General features: G+C 43.7%; 1 protein-coding gene across 1 annotated transcript in view; it reads right to left on the bottom strand.

The window, feature by feature from the left end:
• fat3a (FAT atypical cadherin 3a) overlaps positions 1-25,296 on the bottom strand; it is a gene marked incomplete at its 3' end in the record, with an annotated part of 148,917 nt that overhangs the window by 16,698 nt on the left and 106,923 nt on the right. Inside the window, exons 7-16 of the mRNA XM_083695427.1 lie at positions 23,167-23,306; positions 15,242-15,517; positions 13,378-13,588; positions 10,153-12,881; positions 7,049-8,420; positions 3,498-3,694; positions 2,374-2,527; positions 2,014-2,247; positions 643-1,032; positions 111-325 (exon numbers count right to left, since the gene is read on the bottom strand). Of these exons, the coding sequence (XP_083551553.1) occupies positions 111-325; positions 643-1,032; positions 2,014-2,247; positions 2,374-2,527; positions 3,498-3,694; positions 7,049-8,420; positions 10,153-12,881; positions 13,378-13,588; positions 15,242-15,517; positions 23,167-23,306 (5,918 nt within the window). The remainder of the gene's footprint in view (positions 1-110; positions 326-642; positions 1,033-2,013; positions 2,248-2,373; positions 2,528-3,497; positions 3,695-7,048; positions 8,421-10,152; positions 12,882-13,377; positions 13,589-15,241; positions 15,518-23,166; positions 23,307-25,296) is intronic.

Below are 25,296 nucleotides of genomic sequence, written 5' to 3'. Positions count from 1 at the left end.
CACATGAACACACACAAGCACAAACAAACACACAGACACACAGACACACACAGACACACACACACACACACACACACATGTCATGACATGACATACGCGTCATGACATACCTTGACTACGGACTCTCCGATGGCGGCATCCTCAGATATCACAGCGGTGTAGACGTCCCGGCTGAACATGGGTGCGTTGTCGTTGACATCTGTCAGGTTGATGTTCACTGTTGTTACAGCGCTGAGAGGCGGGGTCCCGCCATCTCTAGCCTCTACAGTGAGGAAGAAGTCTTTACAGGTCTCAAAGTCCAGAGACTTGGACACCGAGATAGCACCTGGTCCACAGAGTGGGGGAGAGGTTAGAGCAGGGTTCCCAAACCCTCTGCAACCCCAACAACCCACATTCATATACAGCTGACATTACTGGCTCTCAAAATCAATTAAATTGTCCCAACAGTTTGTCTGTATTCTCAGAGGCAAGTGCAATTTACTAAGGCAGATAGAAGAAGAAGAGAGGTAGAAACCCACAGATTTCCAACCCATGCTGATTCCACCACAAAGCATCATACAAAATAAATTATTGGTTTCAGACCCATATGAAGTGGCTAACAGTCCAACGGCCATTACAAACCCACAGCGTATATGAACTCACCAGTAAGGGGGTGGATATGGAACTTGCCATGCTCGTTGCCTGAGCGGATGCTGTAGGTGATCTCTGCGTTGGTCCCTATATCCTTACTGGCTGCATACACCCTCAGCACCTCTTTTCCAAGACCCACGTCCTCTGGTACAGTAGCCAGGTAATCCCGCCTTTCAAACACAGGTGGGTTGTCGTTGATGTCCAGGACTGTAATGGTCACATTGACCTGAGAGGACAGGCGGATGAGGGAGCCCTGGTCAGATGCCCGGACAATGATCTGGTAGGAGGGCTGGACCTCGCGGTCTAGCAGGCGCTCCAGGACCACGATACCGGAAGACTTTTCAATGGAGAAGAAGCCGTCGGCTGAGTCTGCCAGGGAGTAGATTACCTTACGGCTGGGACCTGGATGAGAGGTCAGAACAGTAAAATAGGGGTGAGAAATCACTAGGACAGCGAAAGAGAGAGGGAGGGAGAGAGAGAGAGAGAGAGAGAGAGAGAGAGAGAGAGAGAGAGAGAGAGAGAGAGAGAGAGAGAGAGAGGTGTTTGACCTCAGTTCACCATTAAGCTCTGTTTAATTACCCTCTCATATCCCCTGATGGCCTTAACTGTTTCATCCTCTACATCCCGCTAAGAGGCACAATACTTCCCCTCTGAAACCAGCTGCCAGTCAATGCGCTGCTTGTTGGTAAACCTTTAATACGCTAATACCTTTATCTCTAATACTGTAATGCTTCTATGGACTTTTCATCAGTGGCTGTGATAGGGCTGTTTTCTTTTTCTTTTTTCTTTTCCAGACTAGACAGTGATAGCAGCTAAATCCACTCTGTGCTAGACTAGTGGAGCACTAACAGCTGGTCCAAACCAAGGCAAGTTAAACAGGGTCGCTAACAGCTAACAGGGAAGAAAGAATGGAGCAGAATAAAATAAATACAATTCGGAGCAAATTTGTTTGTCCATAAAGAGTTTGGTAGTGTGTGGACACAGCCTTAGGCCCCGACCGCACTAGTCCATCAGAAAACAGATAACAACATGTACGGATGAATTCACTATGAATTCACTACTATAGAGAATTTGGGCGTGAGGTTTTAAACAATCTAGCAACTGAACAAGGCAACCTAGCAACTCAATACGCAACCTTGTTTCTAATTGGCTACGGATGAACAGACTGTGAGCAGTTCAACTCCTTCTAACTTTTTTTTCAGTAAAAAAAGACAAGACACAGACAAACACATCAACAGATGACTCCCAGAGAGAAATCATTGGCTCAATCCGTAATGAATGGATTCAGACTAGCGTGGGAAAAACAGGAATACATGGATGTTGCACCAAAAGGGAGACGCAGGGAGATAAAAGAAAGAGTGTGAAAGAAAGAAGCTGACTCACCTTCATCAGGGTCGATGGCCTGTATGCGTGTGAGCAAAGCTTTGGTGGCTGTGTCCTCGTACACACTGGCTGTGTATTGGGGCACTGAGAACACAGGGGGGTTGTCATTCACGTCCAACAGTGTCAGGTGGACCTCTGCACGACAGAACCGACCGCCCCCATCTGTTGCCTGGGCTACCAGTCTGTACATGGGAGTTTTCTCCCGATCCAGGGCAGAGGCTGTCTTTATCTCACCTGGACAGAAAGTGAAAAAGACAGGTTAAGGACCACACATACAGAAACACTGATAATCTCTCACACACACACACACACACACACACACACACACACACACACACACACAAGAAAGGAGCTGTGTACCAGTGTCTGGGTCGATGCTGAAGTCCTCAGAGTCCTGGCCCAGAAGAGAGTACTGGATCCAGGCACTGACTCCCACATCAGCATCAGTGGCTCCCACCCTCACTATCACTCTGTTCACTGGGACATCCTCAGGGACAGAGGCCATGTACAGCGCCTACACAAACACACAACAGACAAAAAAAACTGTTAGCATAATAGCCTTCAAACACAAAACAACAACCTACACACTATCAAACTACCACAACTCTCATTACATACAACACCCACACAAACAAAACTAGAATATACTAGCTTCAAAATGATACACAGCTCCTAGTGCAAAGCAGATCACTCTGAAAACATTACAAAATAATGAATAACAAAAGCCATTGTAAAATAAATGAATAATGACAGACTTAAACATTAATCTTCTTAACATTTTTATAGACTAGCCTTTAATTAATGCTGCCCTTACTATTTTTAATGTGTTGTGTTTTACTGTTTTTCTACTTTTATTTACTTTTTGTTTCTGATACTGCTCTTATTCTGTTTAATGTGTTGTGTTTTACTGTTTTTATTTTTTTAAGTATGTTTTTAGGGCATTTCTGCTTTATTGGGATAGAGACAGTAGAGATTAACAGGAAGGATGGGAAAGAGAGGAGAGATGACATGAAAAGCGTGTTGAGGGTCGGGATCGAACCAGGAACCTTGCGATTATGTGGTATGTGCATTAGTGTGCTACACCACTAAGCGCCCCCTACTTTTGTTTTTATTTGCATATCTGTTTTATCAAGTTGTAAAGCACTCTGTCACACTTTTAAAAAGGTGCTATATAAATAAAGTTTATTATTATTATTACTATCATCATTATTATTACAGTAAAAACCTCACATAAAACAAAATACTTGTACAAACAAAATACTGTACAACAAGATTTCTTGCACAGTTACTGCTTGGACCCATAGTCATAGTAAACGGTGAAAACATATGTCTATGGCAATGACAGGTTAACTAACAATAGTCTTACATATCTCAGTCTATTTATCTACCAGTTTAGTGATGATGATACAATTAGTGTTTAAGAGCCCATGGTATTTCTAAATGAATACATTTACAGACAGAAATACACTAAAGAGCTGTCTGACCTGGTCACAGACAGGACTATTGTCGTTGGTGTCGGTCACGGTCACCTCCACCACTGCCCTGGTGACAAAAAGGCCGTCACTAGCGGTGACATTGAGGATGTAGAGGTCCTGCTCTTCGCGATCCAGCGGGCGCTTCACATACATTTTCCATTCACCCTGGACCAGCCCCAGTGCAAACACACCACGGGGGTTCCCACCTGGGAAGAGACGAAGGGAGGGATGGGAGCGAGAGAGAAAGAGAGAGAGAGAGAGAGAGAGAGAGAGAGAGAGAGAGAGAGAGAGAGAGAGAAAGAGTCAGATAGTTAGATACATGAACACACACATGCACACACACACGCTCACTCACTCACTCACTCACGCAGTCTCTCTCTCACACACACACACACACACACACAGCAAATCTATTAGACAGTGCTTTAATGACCTCTATTAGTCCAATGCTCTCTGACACTGAGAGTTGATTAGAATGCATTATTATAATCATTGATTAATATTTATTTATTTATTTGGAAATTACATTTCAATTAACAGTGGAGCAATTATTTGGGTCAGGCAGACCCTAGTAATTTATGACAACATGTCATAGGACAGTGTGTGGTAGGGACAAGGTGGCATCTACCCCGAGTAGACTAGGTTATCATCTCAAACACAGCACCTTTGCAACACAACACTCTCACCTGTTTGATCGAGAGAGAGGGGTGGGGGGGGTAAACAGTTGTTGCAGGAGGATTTTTCATAACTAAAACTATCTCTACTGGCTGCAGTGGCGTGTGTAGCTACCAGCATCAGTACCACACATTATACTGTACCACCTCAGTAATAACTATTCATCAACAAGCTTTTCACCTCAGTAATTAACTAATTAAGCCACTGAGAGGGGATATATGATTATTTACACATACATGCTCTAACCCAGACATTAACATGCAGTATACATTTGAGGTAATTACGTAATGAAAAGACACTCTGGACCACCTTAAGCCTTTTCTCCAGTACTCCTAGACAAGACACCAAACCACAAAGAAGAGTGCAGACAGAGACTGACACTAGTGCAAGGCTGGCTAAAACAAAAGGTTTATCAAATGTTTTGAGCAGACTATTCTTCTGACAGCAGTCCACTATAAGGTCTATTACCTCTCAGAAGAGTAAGTATTAGACTGTTTGAGAGAAGGTGTGAATCCTAAACAACATGCCCAGAGCTGAGTGTAACCTATGTTGTTTGAAGTACAGTAGCCCAACAAAGCTACTGTAGCAGCAGTCAGAACTGAGTGTACAGTACCACTGCAGCTGGTACTGTAAATCTGACAGTCCATTCGGTCCCATGGACTAGCATTGAACATTTTCCCATAGACATAACATGGAAAGGTGAAATCGCAAAAGATGGATTTTAATGAAAACTGCCACACATACAATCTTCTAGACATACGGCGGCACTGCTTCAAGTAAGTACCACATTTTCTATTGGGCTCTCGTTATAAACAGAGTTGTATTTTTTTCGTTGCCTACAAAAAAATGCTATTAAGAAAAATATGATTTGATCACAAAATATGTTTGAATGAAAATGGCTGAATGGATCTTTAGGAAATTTGGCATATATTTAGTCAGTCACGACTTGAGTTGATGTGCCAAATGCCTTTGAGACAAAACAGCCTTTTTCAATGCAATGTCAAAGGCACTTGGCGTGTCTCTATAATGTCTGATCCTATCTATTGACAGCGACCCGGGGCCCAGGCAAATGGAGTGCATCTAAAAGAATTGCCTTCTTTATAAAAGGATCCCCCTGAATCCACACCCTCCACTTCCCTCTTTCCCCATCCAACAATCACCTTCCACCACAGTACATCAAACACTGAATGATTAAGGAGTTTTTTCCCTGTTTATTTTTAGTGTTGTTCAAACTTTCATGTCACCTCAAGGATAAAAAAACAACAACAGCAAACAGGCAGATGGCTAGACAGGGCTTTGAGGCTGGCTGAGAGTTTGTGCCTGGAGCCATACAGTACCTCAACCCTTGACTTCCATCAAGGTGTAAAACCCTCAGAGTTTAATCAAATGATGATGTCTACAAGATGCAATACAGGTCTAATATGTATTGGTAGAGAGTAGTTTACAGAAGCTACGACTGTACTGAATAAAAGGCAATAACTGAGAAATGAAAAACCTCAAGTCTCAACACTAAATCAAATCAATGTTTTATTTATTTATGTGATGACAGTGCCAGTGCCAGTACTAGGTCTTTCTTTTGTATAAGAACATTTCCTTGTCTGTATTTTTATCTCCTTCTACTGTGTCAAAGATCATTTCATTGTCTCTCTCGGTGTGTGCTACAGCTCATATTCTTTCTTTCTACTGTGTCACCTCTCTCCGTCATTCATTCTTCTCTTTCTCTCTCTCTCTGCAGGTTCACTTTATTCTTGCTCTTTCTCTCTCCCTCTCTCTCTGTGTCTATAAGGTCACATCTCTCACACATCTTTCATTCCCTCTCTGTGATGCTCATTAGAATGCCATTCAGCGGAGGATTCCCTGCGTTTCAAAGTCCGTCATTAGCTCACTGCTATTCCCCCTACGGCATGATGGGCTCCCTGGGCGTTCCTACTTCATCATGTTCTCGCTTGTCAATTAGCACAGAGCAAATCAGCACGCTCAGGTCTTTTATCAACAGACACATTTTTGGGAACACATCTTAAGTATGGACCCTGTTTCTTTCACTTTCTTTCTTCCCCTCTCTCACACTTTGATGTCTTTGTTTTATTGGGTTTCAATGCCTACCTTTCTTTTCTTGTTAGGTGCTTCAACCAAAGCAAATACATTTATTTCAGTCTTGTAAACTGGAAACATGATGACATTCAACTCCCTGTGTCCTATCTAGATCAACGGAAATCCAATTAGAACTTTGCAGGTTTTGTGTCTTATGTCAACTGAGTATTATGAGAAACATCCAAGAGAGCCAAACAGCATTTAGGCATATCACTATAGCGACGTCTTTCATCAAATGCACCGCAGGTTCTTGTGTCTTTAAACGATTTACTCTAACTCTATTTACTACCTAGCAGCCTTCGGTGAGCTGTAATTTTATGTCAAATGTCAGGGGTGTGCTCATATTTTGCAATGAATAAATGCTTATCTGGCAGAGCTGATGTCAGCAGTATTCAAATCATTATTACAGCACAATGCTTGTTTCTTAATTAACCTCGGCTGCTGGCATGCGCAAACATACCTCTAGGACTGGATAGAAATTCATGCATTATAAATCATGTTGCGTCTTTAATTTAGTGTTATGAGTTTCCCCTCTTGTTATTCACGAGTGTTGTTGTGGTGGTTTGGAGATGAGCCAAGCAGCATACTGATGTGTCTGAAGAGAATTAAACAAGCAGACAGACATATAGAGGTGTGCAGGCAGTAAAGAGGACAGAGACTAGATATATACAAACAAACAGACAGGAAAGCAGACAGGTAAACAGATAAACATGTACACATATAGTCAATAGGAGACAGTAGACGGATGGAGAGACATACACACTATACACTGTGAAATTCACTCTCACACTCACCTGTGATGTGGTAGCTGACTTGTCTGTTCACAGCAGAGCTGTCGTCATCACGGGTGTTGAGCACCGCCACCACCTCTCCAGGAGGGTCGCTTTCACGCACAGAGCCTACATATCTCTCCTCCAGGAAGCTGGGGGGGTTGTCATTGATGTCCGACACAGCCACATTCACTGTGGTGGAGGAGGAGAGGGCCAGGTTCTCCCCCAAGTCTGAGGCCACCACTGTAAAGGCGTAGGACGGATACATCTCATGGTCTAGCTCCATGAGCGTGGAGATCCAGCCAGTGTTGCTATCGATGGTGAAGGTGTCTGTAGATTGGTCTGACTCCCCCTCAGGTCGTGCCAGCACACCCAGGCTATACGTCACCTGTCCGTTGGCTCCAGAATCTGGGTCCAGCGCCTGGACCTGGATGATCCTGGTCCCGATGGGCATCCCTTCCATGACTGTCGCCTCGTAGGATCCGGACTCAAAGGCAGGCCTATTGTCATTCAGATCCAGGATCTTCACTTCCACATCTACGCATGTTACTGACTCCATCTTGGCCTGCTGCATGGTGGCTGTCACCTTGAAGTGGAAGGCAGTGATGACCTCATGGTCCAGAGGCTTGTCCAGCTTGATGATCCCAGTGTCCCTCTCCACCACCAAAACACTATCCTGGTTATTCTCCCCAGTCTCTCCATTGACCATGGAAAAAGTAACAGGGAGCGAGGCATAGCCAGGAGAGTTGTTGAGGCGGACGGTTCCCAATGCAGCCCCTATAGGAGTATCCTCAGGGACGGTGAAGGAGAACTGGGGTTGGGTGAAGGTAGGGATGAGGGCATCTGGGGCTAGTACGTGGATGTAGACTGACACTAGAGAGTGCCTGATGGGGATGCCACCATCAACTGCTTTCACAAAGAAGGACAGGACTGAGTTCCGCAGGTGGCTGAAGCTGCCCTTGGTCACCATCCAGCCATTATCAGGGTCGATCTCCAGGATATCTGCCACCGGAACATGGGCCTCGCTGTAGAGCGAGTAAGTCACTTTGGCATTGGCGGCGTCATCGGGATCAAAAGCCTGTATCTGGGTCACCAAGAAACCTGTGCCCACATCGGATTTGACAGAAGCGCGGTATTCTGTAGCTCTAAATTGGGGAACGTTGTCATTATCATCCACTAAGGTAACCCGGACGGTGCAGTAAGAGAGCCGTCCACCCCCGTCCTGGGCCATCACTGTGAGAATCAGGTTCTTGTTGGTTGGGTCCTCCCTGTCCAGCTTCTCCAGAGTGGTGATTTGACCATTGGCATCCACACTGAACTGGTCCTTACCCACATCATTAACGAATGAGTATGTGATCTTGCCAAACACACCTGGGTCTGCATCAGTCGCTCTGACCTGGGAAAGAAAAGAACCTTAGTGTTAGACAGGGAATTGTCTTGGACATAAAAAGGTTGAAAATTATGAACAAAACATCACATAGCATAATTAAAGCCACAGTCCGTAATTTCAATTTATATACCTTTTGATTTTTATGAATATGACATATCTAATTATACAACAGTTTGATCAGAACAAGCATTGTGGTTGGTCGAGAGCCGTTTGAAACTGTGGTTTATTCCCTGATAAAGTAACAGCTATGACGCGTTTTACCATACATTGCAGTAATATCCCTGTGCAAACATTTGAACAATGAAGATTTGTTCATCACATTACCTTGACAGAGGTAACAGAGAAGTCACTTTGAGAACTATATTTCTGAGTGCAGGGCAGAAACCACCATAATCTCTCACAAAATAAATACTTATTGTTTTCTTGTCACAATTCTCCGTTTTGTTTTGTAACCATTGTATAAAAGCAATAAGGCACTCAAGTCCGTGCTTTATTGCTTAATGAGATTACCCCATGTAAGATGCCGACAACATCCTGTGACGGTGAGTGATCAAGTTAGGTATGACAAGAACTATGAAACCAATTAAGATGGTCATGATTTGTATCCTGCTTCAGACTTGGTGATAGATCAAAATGGGTAAAACACTAGAAGAGTGGATGTAAAACTCAGTTCTTGGCTCAGACCACACGTCTGGACCCAGAGCATGGACTGCTCTGCTGCTGATTACACCAAGTAAAATATTCCTTAAACACAGAAGTTGTCACTGTCCTTTTATTTTCTTACACCCATTTACTTATTACATTTTACATTTACATTTTTGCCATTCAGCAGACGCTTTTATCCAAAGCGACTTACAACAAGTACATTTGGCTAAGTAAGTGAATCATCTATACATCAGTCATCATAAGAGAAAAAAATCTATGCTAGGACCAGGGCCATTGGCAGTCACAATGCTAGAAGAAGGAAGGATTACTTTTTAAAAAAAAACATTTTTTATTATTAACAGTAGAGGAACTGTACAGAGGGGTAGTGGGGGGTGAAGAGGTCTTTAGGAGGGACAGTCAAGAAGTAGCCTGAAGAGATGGGTCTTGTGGAAGATAGGTAGTGACTCTGCAGTCCTGACAGCAGTGAGAAGCTCGTTCCACCACCGGGGCGCCATGACGGTGAAAAGACGTGACTGAACAGCGCGACCGCTGCATCCTCGTAGAGGCGGCGATGCCAGGCGGCCAGCAGAGGTGGAAGAATGGAGTGATCGGGCAAGGGTTTGGGGGCTGACCATTGCTTGCAAGTAGGGCAATATTATTACAGCATTGTTTGTGTTTTTGTTGTCAAAGAAGACATTATAAACCATTTACTGTATATATAACTTCTGATCATGTTTGTAAAAAAGGCAATGCTGCTTTCATGCAATGTCATTCCTTAATGACTATATTTGTAAGTACACTCAAATTGTATACAGAAATGGCAGAGTGTGGCTTTAATTGAATAAGACAAAACAGAGAATGAGATATATGACTGGGTAGTGTATATCCTAACACTAACCCTAACCGTTAAAAATACACAATTCCATGAGTATTGAATTTGCATTTCCATTAAAAGATTAACTGCTTTTAGTAATAACATGTGGGTTAATTAACCCACACTAACCCTAACCCTAACCCTAACCCTAACCCTAATGTATTCATTGATTAAGATGCTGAGCAATGTGAATGAATAAAGAGATAGGTTTGTCCTTACCTGGATCACCTTGGTTCCAACAGCTGCATTCTCCCGCACCTCTGCCTCGTAGATGTTGAGTCCAAACACAGGGCTGTAGAGGTTGGCTCCCAGGACCCTGATGTGGACCTGGGCTGTGCTAGTGAAGACTCCATCAGACACAGACACATTCAGACTGTAGGCTGGCTCCATCCTCTGTTTACGGTGGCCAGACAATGTGATAATACCAGTCTTTCCATCCATCACAAAGTTCATCCTCTCATTCCCCGACAGGATACTGTACTCCAGCTTGTCAAAGTCAGAGCTGTCAGCATCTGAGGCCTGGACACAGGTTACAAAGTGACCCCTGGGGGCCAGCTCACTCACGTAGGCTTCATAGAGAAGCTGGTTGAACACAGGGGGGTTGTCATTCATATCGTTCACCAAGACAGTGACCGCCACCTCTCTACTCAGGGGTGGGAATCCATTATCGGTAGCCCTGACAATGAAGTTGTAACGCTGAACCAGCTCGTGGTCGAGAATGCGTGCGGTCAGGATGAGCCCGCTGCTACTGTCGATGTGGAAGTAGTCAGTGCTGTTGTAGATGTCTGAGAAGATCTGGTAGCGAACCACATTGTTTTTCTCTGAGTCTATGTCAGTTGCCACCACTTGCAGTGCTGGTGTGCCTATCATGGCAGTCTCAGAGAGAACAGCCCTGTAGGACGTCTTCTCAAACACTGGAGGGTTGTCGTTGACATCTACAACCATGACATCCACATCCACCTCTGCCCTGGCACCGGTCAGGTAGTCTGTGGCCCTGACTGTTAGGCGGTAGGACGATGCCACCTCATAGTCCAGAGAGTTTATGACACTGATGACACCTGTGTCAAAGCCAATGTCAAACTGCAGGGATGGGTCTCCCTCAACTATGGTGTAGATGATACTCTGGCCCTCAGGGCTGGTGGCATTAATGCCAAGGATGGGTGTGTGCACCACCATATCCTCATTCACTGATACAGCATAAAATGATTTGTCAAAGACAGGCATGGCCTTGTTAACTACAGTGATGGGGAACTCAACCGTGGAGGAGAGGGGAGGGTATCCGCCGTCTGTTGCATAAACCACCATTTGGTATTCCACATTGGACAGGTCAGACTCAAAGGCCTTCTTCAGACGGAGGCCACCAGTCAGTCTGTCGATCTCAAAGTGCCCGTGGTCATCTTTGAGGTAGTAAGACACCTCTCCATTGATGCCTTTATCACGGTCAATGGCAGTCACGCTGAAAATAGGTGATCCAGGTTCTGCCTCCACTTGGACAGCGGCGTAATATGGAAGCCCAACAAACACTGGGGCATTATCGTTTATATCTTCCACCTGCACCCTTACCATCACCCTAGCAACACGCAGCCGATCATGCTCCCTCCCTGCCTCTACCACCAGCTCATAGAATTCCTGCTCCTCGCGGTCAAAGGGAAGACCAGTGGTCTGGATCACACCGGACGTAGGCCGGATCCGGAATCGCGTACCGGCGTTCAGCAGGGTGTACTTGAGAGGCTCATTTAGACGATTTCCCACCGCGTTGACCACAGCCACCTTGGTAATGTTGGTGACATTCTCCTGTATGGAAGAGGAGTAGAGGCTGTGGGCAAATAAGAGGCCAGAGTCCAGAGCCTCACGGACCACAACAGTGACCAATGATGTGCTGGAGAACATTCCATCTGACACTTTGACGTTGAAGCGGAAGCGTTCCTTGGAGAAGTTGTTATTTTTGATGGTGAGGATTCCACTGGAGGGCTCGATGGCAAAGTGTTCTAGGCTGCCATCTGTAAGAGAGTAGGTGAGCTCTGTGGGAACGTTTCTATCAGGGTCTGTGGCCGACACCTGTAGGACTTCCACTCCTACATAGGTGGGCAGCAGCAGGACAGTTTCATAGGCATCCTGGGTGAAGCGAGGAGGTGAGTCGTTGGTGTCAATTACCTGGATGGTGACCTCTGTGGGACTATCAGCCGTCAGCTGGGGCTTCCCACTGTCCCTCACATGGACATGGAAGTTGAAACTAGCAAATGTCTCATGGTCCAAGTTTGCAATAGTCCTGATGGAGCCGGTCCCTGAGTCCACCGTAAAGAACATCTTAGCGGTGTCCTCCACAATTTGATATACCAGGAGGGCGTTCTGGTTGCGGTCGGCATCAGTGGCCTTGATGACTAGAGGGGAGTCATCTGGGTTTAGGACAACACTGTTGACGGGCGCTGCCTCACTGATGCTCCCCTGGTATCGCAGCTGCTGGAATACGGGCGGGTTGTCATTCTCGTCCACCACCTGGATTTGCAGGGTGGCATTGGAGGCCATGCCCGCCATGTTTGTGGCCTGGACTGTCAGTGTGTAAGCCACCGTGGTCTCATAGTCCAGGGGTTTTTGAGTAGTGATCACACCACTGTACTGGTTGATCCTGAAGGTACGTTCACCGTTGCCCTGCCTGATGTCATAGGTCAGGGTGGACTGGCTCACTGCAATCAATGTGGTGACGGAGGTTCCCACAGCAACGTTCTCGTTAACCTCTGCCTGGTACTCAGTCTGGAGGAACTTGGGGCCTGCGTTGTCAGAGAGGGTGATAGCAATGCGCACGACAGAGGTGGCAGACAGTGGAGGGGAGCCATTGTCTATGACTCTGACAGTGATGACATAATGGCCAATATAGGAGAGGTCCAGCTCGCGGGCCACAGAGATGATTCCCAAAACAGGCTCTATCCGGAATGTGTTCCCTGTGTTCCCTACAGGTAAACAGAAATAAGTAAGGAAATCAAGCAGGAAATCAAGTTACCCCTATACCTGTGTAGTAACACCGTAATTCCTCTGTAATAACATGTTGTTACATAGCACTTTGAGAGATTGTTGTTACACGAGTATTAGTCCTTATTACACAAGTGTTGTAAAACATTAAATTACACAATAATATAGAATAATAACAATCCTTATTCCAACTGTAGAATTCACAGCTCAATTACTCTGCAATTACAAAGCTATTACTATTATATACTGTATCACAGCATGTACTGTATACATTTGTGCATCATGAATACAATGTTGTAACTAAAGTAATTACAGTTATTACACAGGTATAGACTATGTGACCATAGTTACTCTTTGTGTGCATCTTAATCCATTGTTGAGTCTATACTCAATCATTATGTTAGTTTACAGTCTGAATTTATTGTCAGCTACACACCAGTTAAAACCTGTCCTAGTGGCATTTCTAGAGGTGCTCACCTGCTTCAATAGCATAGAGGAGCTCTGCGTTCTCGCCTTTGTCCTTATCTAAAGCAGTGACCTGGAGCACAGCTGAGCCCACTGCTGCAGACTCGTAAACTGAGCCCTCGTACAGAGCACTGGTGAAGACTGGAACATGGTCGTTGACATCTTCCACATCTACCAACACACGGGCCAGATTCCTCCTATACGGGAACTCCTGATCCTTCACCTGGGGGAAAACAATCACCCAAAGGGTTGATCTAAACTGATAAAAATGTATTAGAGCATATTGTTAGAAGATATCTTTCTATGCTGTGAGGGTGAATAAACAAACTTTAACCATATCTCGAACATTACATATCTTGAACATTACCTCGAACCACAGGTAACAAAAAATCAAGGACACAAAAACACAAACTAGACTTTTACTTTAAATTCAACTAGAGCTTCCAAAGAAATGGAAAGGGAGTGCTACTGCAACACGCCTTATGGGACCCAGTAATCCTGGCATTGGGAGAGCAGATGAGAATTATAAGGCTAATGAGATTGATATTCATGCCCCAATGTGAGACTCTCCAAAACAACTCAATAGGATCAGAGGCAAAGCCCTGTCTCATATGAGGCGCCACACAAGATGGGTATAAATAGCCCAGTATTAGCATCAGTATTAGCATCAGAATTAGCACTGGCCTCGGCATTATGAAACACTGCCCGACTCTTAAACAAAGACCCAATGGGCCAGAGAGTGTCATAATAGCCCTAGGTTGAATAGGATGATGGAACTGTTCGACAGATCAGTAGATTCAACAGAGACAATTGAGCTGTTCTGTCTGTGTTAGTGCTTGTTTGTCTGGTTCTTTCTTTGCCTTGCTCTTCCAATTTGTTACACTCTATGTAGTCACACATATTTCATATGGCTAACCTGCTATCTCTTGTGTGCTGGAAACCATTGTATTATGAGATACTGATCACACTGTATCCTATGTAGTCCACACACACATACAAACACATATGTGTAAGTGCACAATGAAGAAGATTACTGATACTATCTACTAGCAGATTCTACCAAATGTAATCAGTATGCCTGCCTCAAACTGAAATATCTTCTGTCATAAAAAATAGCAGGCAGATTTTCCTCTCTCCCTTATCACTGCAGTATGCTAAAATTCACAATGACTACATATGATTGATAATTACATTTTCCCAGAGATTAAATGATTTGAGCTGACATTAAAACAGTGAGATGGTAGTGTAGGATGAGGGGTGGTTTCCTACCTATGCCACTCTTTTTGCTACCCACTGAACCAGAGGAAATTAAGTCAAACAGAGCGAATGAGGATGATTCATTTCAGAGCTGAAAATCCCTGAAAGGCCTTGCTCATCACATGCATGGATGCACGCACGCACCCACACATGCACCCACGCATGCATTCACACAGTACCAGCCCGAGATACTTGCTTCACTGTCTGTCTATTTCACACTTATCCTTTCTCTGTTTCCCTAATTCAAGCATGGTCGGTTCTGAGAAAAAAAAATCCCTGATGAGGAGAAGATGCTGGTTCAATGCTCTCAGTAATTAGTTTAATTGCTTAATGATGAGCTCAGGTAGAATGAGAGCAGAGGCATGTAGTTAGCCTCTGGCACTTGAGCTGTGCTAGATTTTAATAACTAGGTTCTGTAAAATTAACGTCTCAATGACACACTCTATATGTTTGCCTATTTCTTAGTGACATCAAGGTCCTTGTCCACATTTCCACACTTGAATTAGCTCTCTAACCAATACCAATACCAATACCACACCATATTTACAAAATAGAACTCATTTCCACCACATGCTGCCCACCCATTATCACCAGTCCAGTACATCTGTGTGTCTCTTACCATGACAGTGAGGATGTGCTGGGTGCGGGCCTCGTGATCCAGCCTCTCGGTAGTGTACACCGTGCCCATGTTGGGGTCGATGCGGAACAGACGCAAGCTGGTGGGGTCGATGGCGCTGTGGAGGGAGTAGGTCAGGCGGTGGTGCTCATCACGGTCCGAGGCCAACACCTGGACCACCTCTGTGTCTGGGGGTGTGTCCTCTGAGATGGTGACATCATAGGTGGGCTGGGAGAAGGTGGGCGCGTTGTCGTTGTTGTCAAGCACGGTGATGTGGACCTGGAGGGGGAAGAGGAGATAAGGTTGTGAATTTTATTAGGCCACAACACATACAGAAGTCAATTGCAGAACTGGTTAAGAGATTGCAGTCCCACGTCACATTTTATATTAAGTTATAAATGTGATTATATGTAAATTATATGTCTTTTGTATTAGTGGAATTACTTGGAACAAAACAAAAGCTAATGTTATGCTCAGAAATACAGTACAATGTTTCTCTTAGTCATGTGTTTATGAATATGCTGCATATATATGCCAATTGAGACATATGTTTGACTGCGTGGTCGATGGAAATCTTGTGAGTCACGATTGGCAGATTCACGACAATGACAAAGGTGCTTGCATTGCGTAAGGAAAGGCTTTTGGGACGATAATAGGCAGAGTCTAAATATAAGACGGACACAGCAGTTGTCTTCCGCTGGTGAACATTTGAGATTTCCCCCATTGGGCGTCACACTGAGCCTCCATCTGTGAGCTCAAAGAGAGGGGAGCAGGGAACACAGCCTATTCCTTTAGACTCCACAGTTAGTCTTACAGGTGTGTGTGTGTGTGTGTGTGCGTGCGTGCGCGGATGTGCACTGTCTGGCAGCCTAAAGGACAAACTGAGACAGTAGTATTGAGTGAGTTATTTAGTCTGAGAAAAGAGCATTTTATAGTGTCAGTGAGCATGTTTCTGACTTGGTGTAGTCTAGCTGCTACAGTAGCCCTGAATGAAGATTGTCTCTTTCATGGCAGTAGTTAGCACTCATCTGAATTTCCCTCCAGTTATCTCTCACAAAGAACAGGGGGGAAAGGATGAGGGGAGAAAGAGGGAAGGGGGGGGGGGGGGGTGCAGTGCAATGTGGAAGAGAGGGATGTGTTACAGAGGTATGGAGAAATATAATGACAGGAAGATGAAAAAGAGAATTGAGGCAGTGGGAGGGTGGATGAGGAAAGGATGAAGAAAGAAAGAGACGGAGCAGAAAGAAGATAGGGGAAACCGAGGGAGAGGGAGAGAAGGAAAATAGATTAAGACTGCAGGGGGAATTACAACCCATGGGATTGAGGAGAAAAAGAGAAATGTGATAAAAGAAGAGGTGTACTAGATGAGGATAAGGAAGAGAGAAAAAGAGAGAAATTGGGTGAAAGATGGGCGAATGAGGGAGTGTAAATAAAGAAATAAAATAAAATAATGTTTTTGCATGTAAGTATGTTTGTCTATTTAATTCCTTCTCTAAAGCATACCAGCCTATTGACCAGAAAATCTGTTTCCCTATTACCTAGCCTGGGAATAAAAACCAAGCCATGTATTGATGGAACATAACACAGAGAGGCATGTATACAGTATAAGAAATACAGTATAAGAAGATGAAAAATAGGAATGAATATAAATTACAGTTGGCAGGGGTTTAATACGAGCACACCTCAGTGCCACCTCTGCAGCGAACACACGGTGTGAAGTGCTGTCGAAAGCCACCACAAGGTGGTGACAAGAGCTGTGAGGGATGTTCAAAAAGAGAATGGTTTGCCTTATCAGATAGATTGGCAAAATCAAGTTTATTATAGCAGCTCATGAATTGCAGAGATGAAAAGTGGAAATGGTTTAAATATCATGTTATTTTAAGGAGGACCAAGCAATGGGACCAACTCCTATCTACTCTCATACTGTCACCATGTTTTAGCACAGTCTGACATGAATAAGCACGATTTGGCTTTAATAATGTAACAGAATGATGTTAGGAATTTTCTGGCGAGATATAAGGATGTTGGGTTTCAGTGGGATTGAGACTGGAAAGAGAAGTAGTCTACAGTTGTTATCATTAAAACCGTCATAATAGGGTGTGCGACCGTCCACATTTTCAGCAAGGGCAGCCTTCTCTCGTTCACACAATGTAATAATAATAATAATGATGCATTTATTTTGTATAGCGGTTTTTGAGGGATCATTTGAAGGGGGAGAGCGTGCTGTATAAATTGTCACGCCTTTGTTTATTAATCAGAAATGATCAAGAAAAAGATTACCCTCCCCCAACAATCATACAGTATATCCTAAAATTAAACGTTCAACTCTTGGCTGGCTCGGGAACTTGTAGTTTCAACAATAAAACACTGGACTTAAGGTGGTGGCTCTTACCATCCGCTGTGTGCTCTTTCCATCCACTCTGGCGAGAGATATTTTTGGTAATGAATAGGACACTATTGAGAGGCCGTGTTGGTAAAAATTACAACCATTATTGACAACTAATTTGGCCATGTCTCTCTTCACTGTGTTCCACAGCAGAGGGGTGTCTTTTTTTCTATATAGCTGACTGGAATGGACATCTTATGATAGCGGACATGTATTCCCTTTGGTTTCGCTAATTCCATATTGCCGCAAATACAAACAGCCTTTTGGACTTGCAATGACTACTGAATACCTGACGCTTTCAAAAAGGCAAATGAACACACGTGATTTATACAAATCATCAATATAAGCTACAGGGTCCTTCCGACTGTAGCCATGTATTTTCTCCTACGTACGTAGAGGCGAAAGGAGGCACGCAGGGACTGTGGCACAATGCATAAAGCCTCCCACTGTACAGTACATCAAACTGTTTGACATCAACTGAAGACTGTGAATAGAGACATGCTAAAAGTGAGATTTGTTTACAAAGTTCTGTTTGCTACAGTTGTCATAGAGAACTATCACCAGTAGACCAAATCTCGATTTTCGTTAAAACATGGAATGTATAATTATGTAATGTAATCTTGTTTTGTGCACACATTTTTTAGCATAATGCCATTACCTATTTGGGAGGAGCGCACCGGCATACAAAAAATGCACCCCTGGTTTTGGACACACGCTCTGCTGTATCTCCCTCCCGTTCTGTCACACTCATTGTAATGGAAATGATTAGCCTCCCCCATCAATCATACATCAGCCGTAACTTTGACTGAAGTCTGTGAATAGAGACACGCCAAAAGTGAGATTTGTTTCACTCAGATCTCTGTTGCAATGACACAGGTCTGTTTGCTACAGTTGAGAACAACTATCACCAGTAGGCTAAATCTCAATTTTCGTTAAAACATGGACGTAATCTTGTTTTGTGCACACATTTGTTTTGATCATAATGTCACTGCCTATTTAGGAGGTGCCATTTAAGATTAGGGAGGGCAATTATTGTTGGCATTATTTCTATTACAGCATATTGGATTACTGTCATTAATATTCCATTCACCTGTCAGTGTGTATGTATGTTTGTCCATTTAAATCCTTGTCTAAAGCATACCAGCATATTGCCCAGAAAATCAGTTTCCATATTACCTAGCCTGGAAATAAAAACCAAGCCATGCATGGATGGAACATGACACAGAGACAGGCATGTATAGAGTATGACAAAATTACAAAATAGGCATGAATATAAATCACAGTGAATAAATACAGCCATTTCTCAGTCTTAATACATGGCCATGGAAATGTACTGGCCCTGAAAAGTGTGAACAGGTAGGGTGACATGCATGTGACACGGATGTCACAGGGAAATAATAAGGTGTCTTGCTCGTTCTGTATGTCAGAGCAATCCATCCCACTCTATAACAATGTTAATTCAGTCAACTGTGTGTGTGTGTGTGTGTGTGTGTGTGTGTGTGTGTGTGTCCTACAGTAGGCCGAAGTTTAGAGCCGTGTCACCACTGTGACGATGTCTCGAGGGCATGTGATGCAGCTGGTGGATGAGTGTTTTTTTCAGGTCATTCACCTCGTCAAAACCACCACCAAGAGGCATCATTGAGCATGGTGGATATGTTTACAATGTGTTTACAAACATTGCAGCCTGATTTTTTAATTATGTGAAGAATAGCTTATGAGTTATGAGTTTCCATTTGGATATAATGTTTCTCAGTTGATTCCACGCATTTTAGCAGTAGGCTACTGTATATGGACACAGCACGCTCACAAAGCAAAGAGTGCAGTTCGTGTCATTCATTTTCTGCTCTGGCACTGAATGTACAGTATTTCAGATGATTGAAATGAGAACTTTCATGAATCAGTCAAAATTATTTACATACCATGTGCAATGACGAGAATAAAACAAATAAACAGCTCTGATCACGAGCGTGTTGCATATACACTCACTGGCCACTTTATTAGGTACACCTTGCTAGTACCTTTTGCCTTCAGAACTGCCTTAATTCTTTGTGGCATAGATTCAACAAGGTGCTGGAAACATACCTCAGAGATTTTGGTCCATATTGACATGATAGCATCACGCAGTTGCTGCAGATTTGTCGGCTGCACATCCATGATACGAATCTCCCGTTCCACCACATCCCAAAGGTGCTCTATTGGATAGAGATCTGGTGACTGTGGAGGCCATTAGGGTACACTACTCAGGTAGGCTGTGGCGTTTAAACAATGCTCAATTGGTACTAAGGGGCCCAAAGTGTGCCAAGAAAATATCCCCCACACCATTACACCACCACCACCAGCCTGAACCGTTGATACAAGGCAGGATGGATCCATGCTTTCATGTTGTTTATGCCAAATTCTGACCCTACCATCTGAATATCGTAGCAGAAATCGAGACTCATCAGACCAGGCAACGTTTTTCCAATCTTCTAATTGTCCAATTTTGGTGAGCCTGTGCGAATTGTAGCCTCAGTTTCCTGTTCTTAGCTGACAGGAGTGGCACCCGGTGTGGTCTTCTGCTGCTGTAGACCATCTGCTACAAGGTTCAACGTGTTGTGCATTCAGAGATGGTCTTCTGCATACCTTGGTTGTAACAAGTGGTTATTTGAGTTACTGTTGCCTTTCTATCATCTCGAACCAGTCTGGCCATTCTCCTCTGACCTCTGGCATCAACAAGGCATTTTCGCCCAGAGAACTGCCACTCACTGGATATTTTCTCTTTTTCTGACCATTCTCTGTAAACCGTAGAGATGGTTGTGCGTGAAAATCCCAGTAGATCAGCAGTTTCTGAAATACTCAGACCAGCCCATCTGGCACCAACAACCATGCCACGTTCAAAGTCACTTAAATCACCTTTCTTCCCCATTCTGATGCTCGGTTTGAGCTTCAGCAGGTCATCTTGACCATGTCTACATGCCTAAATGCATTGAGTTGGTGCCATGTGATTGGCTGATTAGATATTTGCGTTACCAAGCAGTTGAACAGGTGTACCTAATGAAGTGGCGGTGAGTGTATTTGTCAGTATGTGAATCTGATCTGACCACCCTCGCATTTTGGCTATTTGTCCAGAGCATGTTGTCAGAAGATGTCTGTCCCCCAGCTCTCTACCCAGTGAAAATGTTGCCTATTAACTGTTAAACATGAGAGCTTTCATGAATCAATCACATGTAAAATATAGCAAGAGCCTACTGTATGTCAATGCGCACCACCACACAAACTGATCGCATATACAGTAGTGAGACAGAGCAACGTAATGCGAGACAAAGCAAGGTGAACACCTCAAATTTTGTCATTTTGTAACTGTATTTCCACAGTTTTACTGCACGTACTGTCCTTGGATAAACCTTCATTTAGAACATATCATGTCTTCATGTCTACAATTGTGGATAATTGTGCTTTGTAAATCAGTGGGTCCGCATGACATTCCAAGTATTAATACGTACTGTATTAAATACATTTGAATATAATTCGTGGATAGGCCGCGTGCAGCATTCCAAACAATAACACTTATCAAATACAGAGTGTTAGACATGCCCACTCTGCTCAATACATTCATAATCGTTTCCCATTAACAAACAAAAGCGTGACAATTTAGCTAGCCACTTGAGAAAAACAATTTGAATGATCGCACTCCCCTAGAAAGAATACAGTTCTTCATTTAACGAATTCCGTTAGTTCACAGAAGATTGACAGTTGACCAAATAGGTCAATGACATTATGATAAAAAAAAAAATTGTGCAAAAACAAGATTACATTACAGTGTTTTATTTGCTCCATGTTTTAACGAATATTTAGATTTAGCTGAGAGTCTGGTGTATGGGCCAGTTGATCTGTGGGACCTGTGAGCGACGCAATCTGTGGGTTTCGCGCAGCCCTGCCCGTGCACCTGCCCGCGCACCTGCCCGCACCCCATCTCCACCGCCTGAAAGTCCAGGGCCGTTTTGTTTTCCCAGTCCGTCCCTGGGCTGATGCAACGTTGATGAAGGAGGGTAACCTTTTCTTGACGGTAATCTTTTCTTGTTCTCTTGTGAGAGAACGGGAGGGGGATTCACAATGTTGTGCAGGACGTTATTGAATGTGTCGCTCTCACCTATCGATGTTACATTGAGCTGGTTAATGGAATATGAATGACAGCCATTCTGCCTCCTTTCCCCTCTATTTCTGAGAAAATACATGGCTGCAGTCGGATGGGCCCTGTATATATAGCATATATTTATGATTTGTGTAAATCGCATTTTCTTTTTGAGAACGTCAGGTATATAAACAAAAGACGTTGCCAAATTAGTTGTCAATAATGGTTGTCATTTTTACCAACATGGCCTCTCAATAGTGTCCTATTCGTCACCATCTGACTGCCTCTCTCGCTAAAGAGGATGGAGAGAGCGCATGGTGGATGAGTTGAGCCACCTTTTTAAAAAATATATTTTTCTTGTTACACTTTCATGTTAGACATGTTTGAAGTGCAGCGGCGTGCAGCGGCTATGTCCAGGGATTAAACCCCTACCTACTGTACATTGCCTCAGTAACTTGTATTAACATGATGAACATAAAGCCAACCTCTAAACTGAGTGTTTTCAAATAATCTACCAATCTCAAAACCTCACAACATTTTCATAAGGACAAACATATTTTTTAAAAGACACAACACATTATAAAGTTATCATAAACATGCTCCATTAGACTATGGATATCAACTGCAAAGCATAGACACAAGGGGCACCACTGTAACATCTAGACATCTACTGGACACCCATCGTATTTTAAGAGCGAAGAGTCAACATGGAAAGTTGTTGATGTAAATGTCTAGAGAAGTGGGTCTGTAGTCTGGCTGTGTCCTTGACCACCGGGATCTGAGAGGAGCGATTAGATAGAGGGTGAGTTAGTTATCATCGCCTTGTTTCAATAAATCTGATAGGTCCTTGACGCTCCAGACACCATCATTCATAGGACAATGTGACAGGCCTCATCCATCACTTCATCTAAAGGCATTTCCAAACTGTGATGGAGGGAATAAAATGGCCTCTGGAAGAGAGTGGGCATGTGAAGAGCCTATCCTAATGGCCTTGCATTGGTGTTCTGGTGTATTCAGATAAGAATGTACTCTGCAGCTGTCATGTATGCTTCACATACATATGGCATACATTATGTGCAGATGGGTGGTTGTACATGCATAGAGGTTTTAAGAAGGTGTGTGTACTGGTTATACCCTATCTTTCGTTACATTGTTAGCTTTCCTTTAAAAAAAAAGACCCAGCTGAAACGTTGTACAGTTGTTGACTAATCAATAAATGACTACTTAAAAGCAAAAAAAGGCTGCTGTGCACCCAACTTCCTTCACTCAGCGAAAGCGTCTTTCTGCAGACCTTTTGAGTAAGCACTGTAGCTTAACTCAAGTGTACCTTTTGCTTGGTGCGGGAACTTTGACTACATTAGAGGGTATGGTTGAAACAGTGGCCATTCACATGTCCTCAGGTAATTGAGTTTTGCGGTATGGATAAATTACCTGTGTAGATGCTGCGTTTGTTCCATCTGTAACCTCCACAGTCATATTGTAGAAGGAGCGCTGCTCTGCATCCAGAGGCTTGGCGATGATGATAGTGCCCACACCTTTCTCTATGTCAAACAGGCTGTCTGTGTTCCCGCCTGGACCAGGAGGAGGGGATAGAGAGCACAGAGGGGTGCGTTAGACACACACACACACACACACACACACACACACACACACACACACACACACACACACACACACACACACAGGGAGAGGCTGGGGTTAGTATGCTCTCTCACTCTCACACACTCACACACACACACACACACACACACACACACTAAAAGGCACTTTAACAGGGTGTATGGGCCTGTGACATAGAATAACAGGGAAACATACTTCAGCATGGATGTGACACAGTTGTCAAGAGAGTATGATCTGAGGCACCCCTCAGTAAACACATACAGTATATTGACACAAGAACACACACATGCATGCACACACACAAGAACATACACAAGAAGTGGCCATGCACAATCAATCAGATCTTGTGTGTGTGTGTGTGTGTGTGTGTGTGTGTGTGTGTGTGTGTGTGTGTGTGTGTGTGTGTGTGTGTGTGTGTGTGCTCCAGTCTGTGAGTAATTACTAGGTTCAGAGACCTAACGGGGCTGTGACAGTGACTCTTTCCCTCTCTTCCTACAACAACAATTAACTGACAGGGACCCAATAAAGAAAGCTCTTACAGACTGAATTAAAAGAGCCATTATCAATGGAGCTCAAGCCAAGACAAGATTTCTGTGTCAGAAATTACCCCACTAAGACTGGCTTTAATTAAAAGCCAACTCCATCACACCACTCAAATTGATTTAAATGGGTAATTTAGCCAGTGTTGATCACAACTACCAGCTTTCTGTGTAAAGAGGTTATTTGGTGGTGTAGCGCTATGGCATATTCAGGACCCAGGAGTGTGTGTGTGTGTGTGTGTGCAAAGGAGAGAGAGAGAGAGAGAGAGAGAGAGAGACATGTGATTTATCTTCTTCTGTTTGTGTATTATGAACGTGTGTGTGTGTGTGTGTGTGTGTGTGTGTGTGTGTGTGTGTGTTAGATATGAATATGTGAATGTGTATATGACTGTGTGTGTGTGTGTGTGTGTGTGTGTGTGTGCATGTGTGTCAGATTCGTGGTTCAGACTCAAAGGGATTCCTCAGTGGCGTCTCTGGCTAATAAACCCATGACCTCAGCCCAGCACCAGCTTAGGCTGCAACGCTCCACCACTGAACCTGTGTGTGTGTGTGTGTGTGTGTGTGTGTGTGTGTGTGTGTCTGTGTGTGTGTGTGTGTGAATCCTCCTTTCCTATATTTGCATTCATTTTCTTAAATCATTGTAATTCCAGTAATGCAGCTCTAATAGCTTTTCTCAAAAGTAGTGGTGTGGATACTAAAAAAAGCCTTTCCTCATCTACTCCTCTTCACAACCACTAACATGAAATGACTTGACAGGTAAAAACAACAAACTGTTCAAAATCAGTGAAAACATATCCAGTGCTATTACAGAGTACTCCTCTTAGAGGGATTATAGATAGAGGAATCAGTTGCTTCTACTGTAGATGTCAGAAAATATGGGCCAGAAACAGTGCTGTACTTGCAATGCTTTTAAGAATGAACTGAATATATCAGCAAATCCTATGGTGCTTATGTGATGTGAAGTTATACATTATACCTATTAACAGTTGTCAGGGAATCTGTAAGGACACAAGAAAAAAGAGCCTTTTAAGAGCATTGAGATCATGGAGGCTTCAAAAGGCTGTGTCTGTAAACCAAACGCTCCATTTCAGGAGAGGAGGCAGTGGCACCGAGGGTTTGGCATCATGACCAGGGTCCGGAAAAAGAACCGTTCTCCTCCGCCAAATTATAGAGGGGAAACCGAAACCTCCAGTACAGGGGTGTTATTAAACCCTCTGCTGAACACTAAAATTGGTTCCCTCAGTCTTTAAATGTAGATTAAGAGGGAAAGCTGCTCCACTGCTGAAAAACACTTCGGTGGAGAGATGAAGAGGCGTATTTATCTTCCTTTGAACAGGGGAAGGAAGTTTTGTTGTTTGCGTAAACAGACAAAACAAAACAAACTAACTAAACAGTGAGAAAT

The sequence above is a fragment of the Argentina silus genome (assembly GCF_951799395.1).
Source record: "Argentina silus genome assembly, chromosome: X".
NCBI lineage: Eukaryota > Metazoa > Chordata > Actinopteri > Argentiniformes > Argentinidae > Argentina > Argentina silus.
This window is presented reverse-complemented; position numbering and strand designations above follow the sequence as displayed.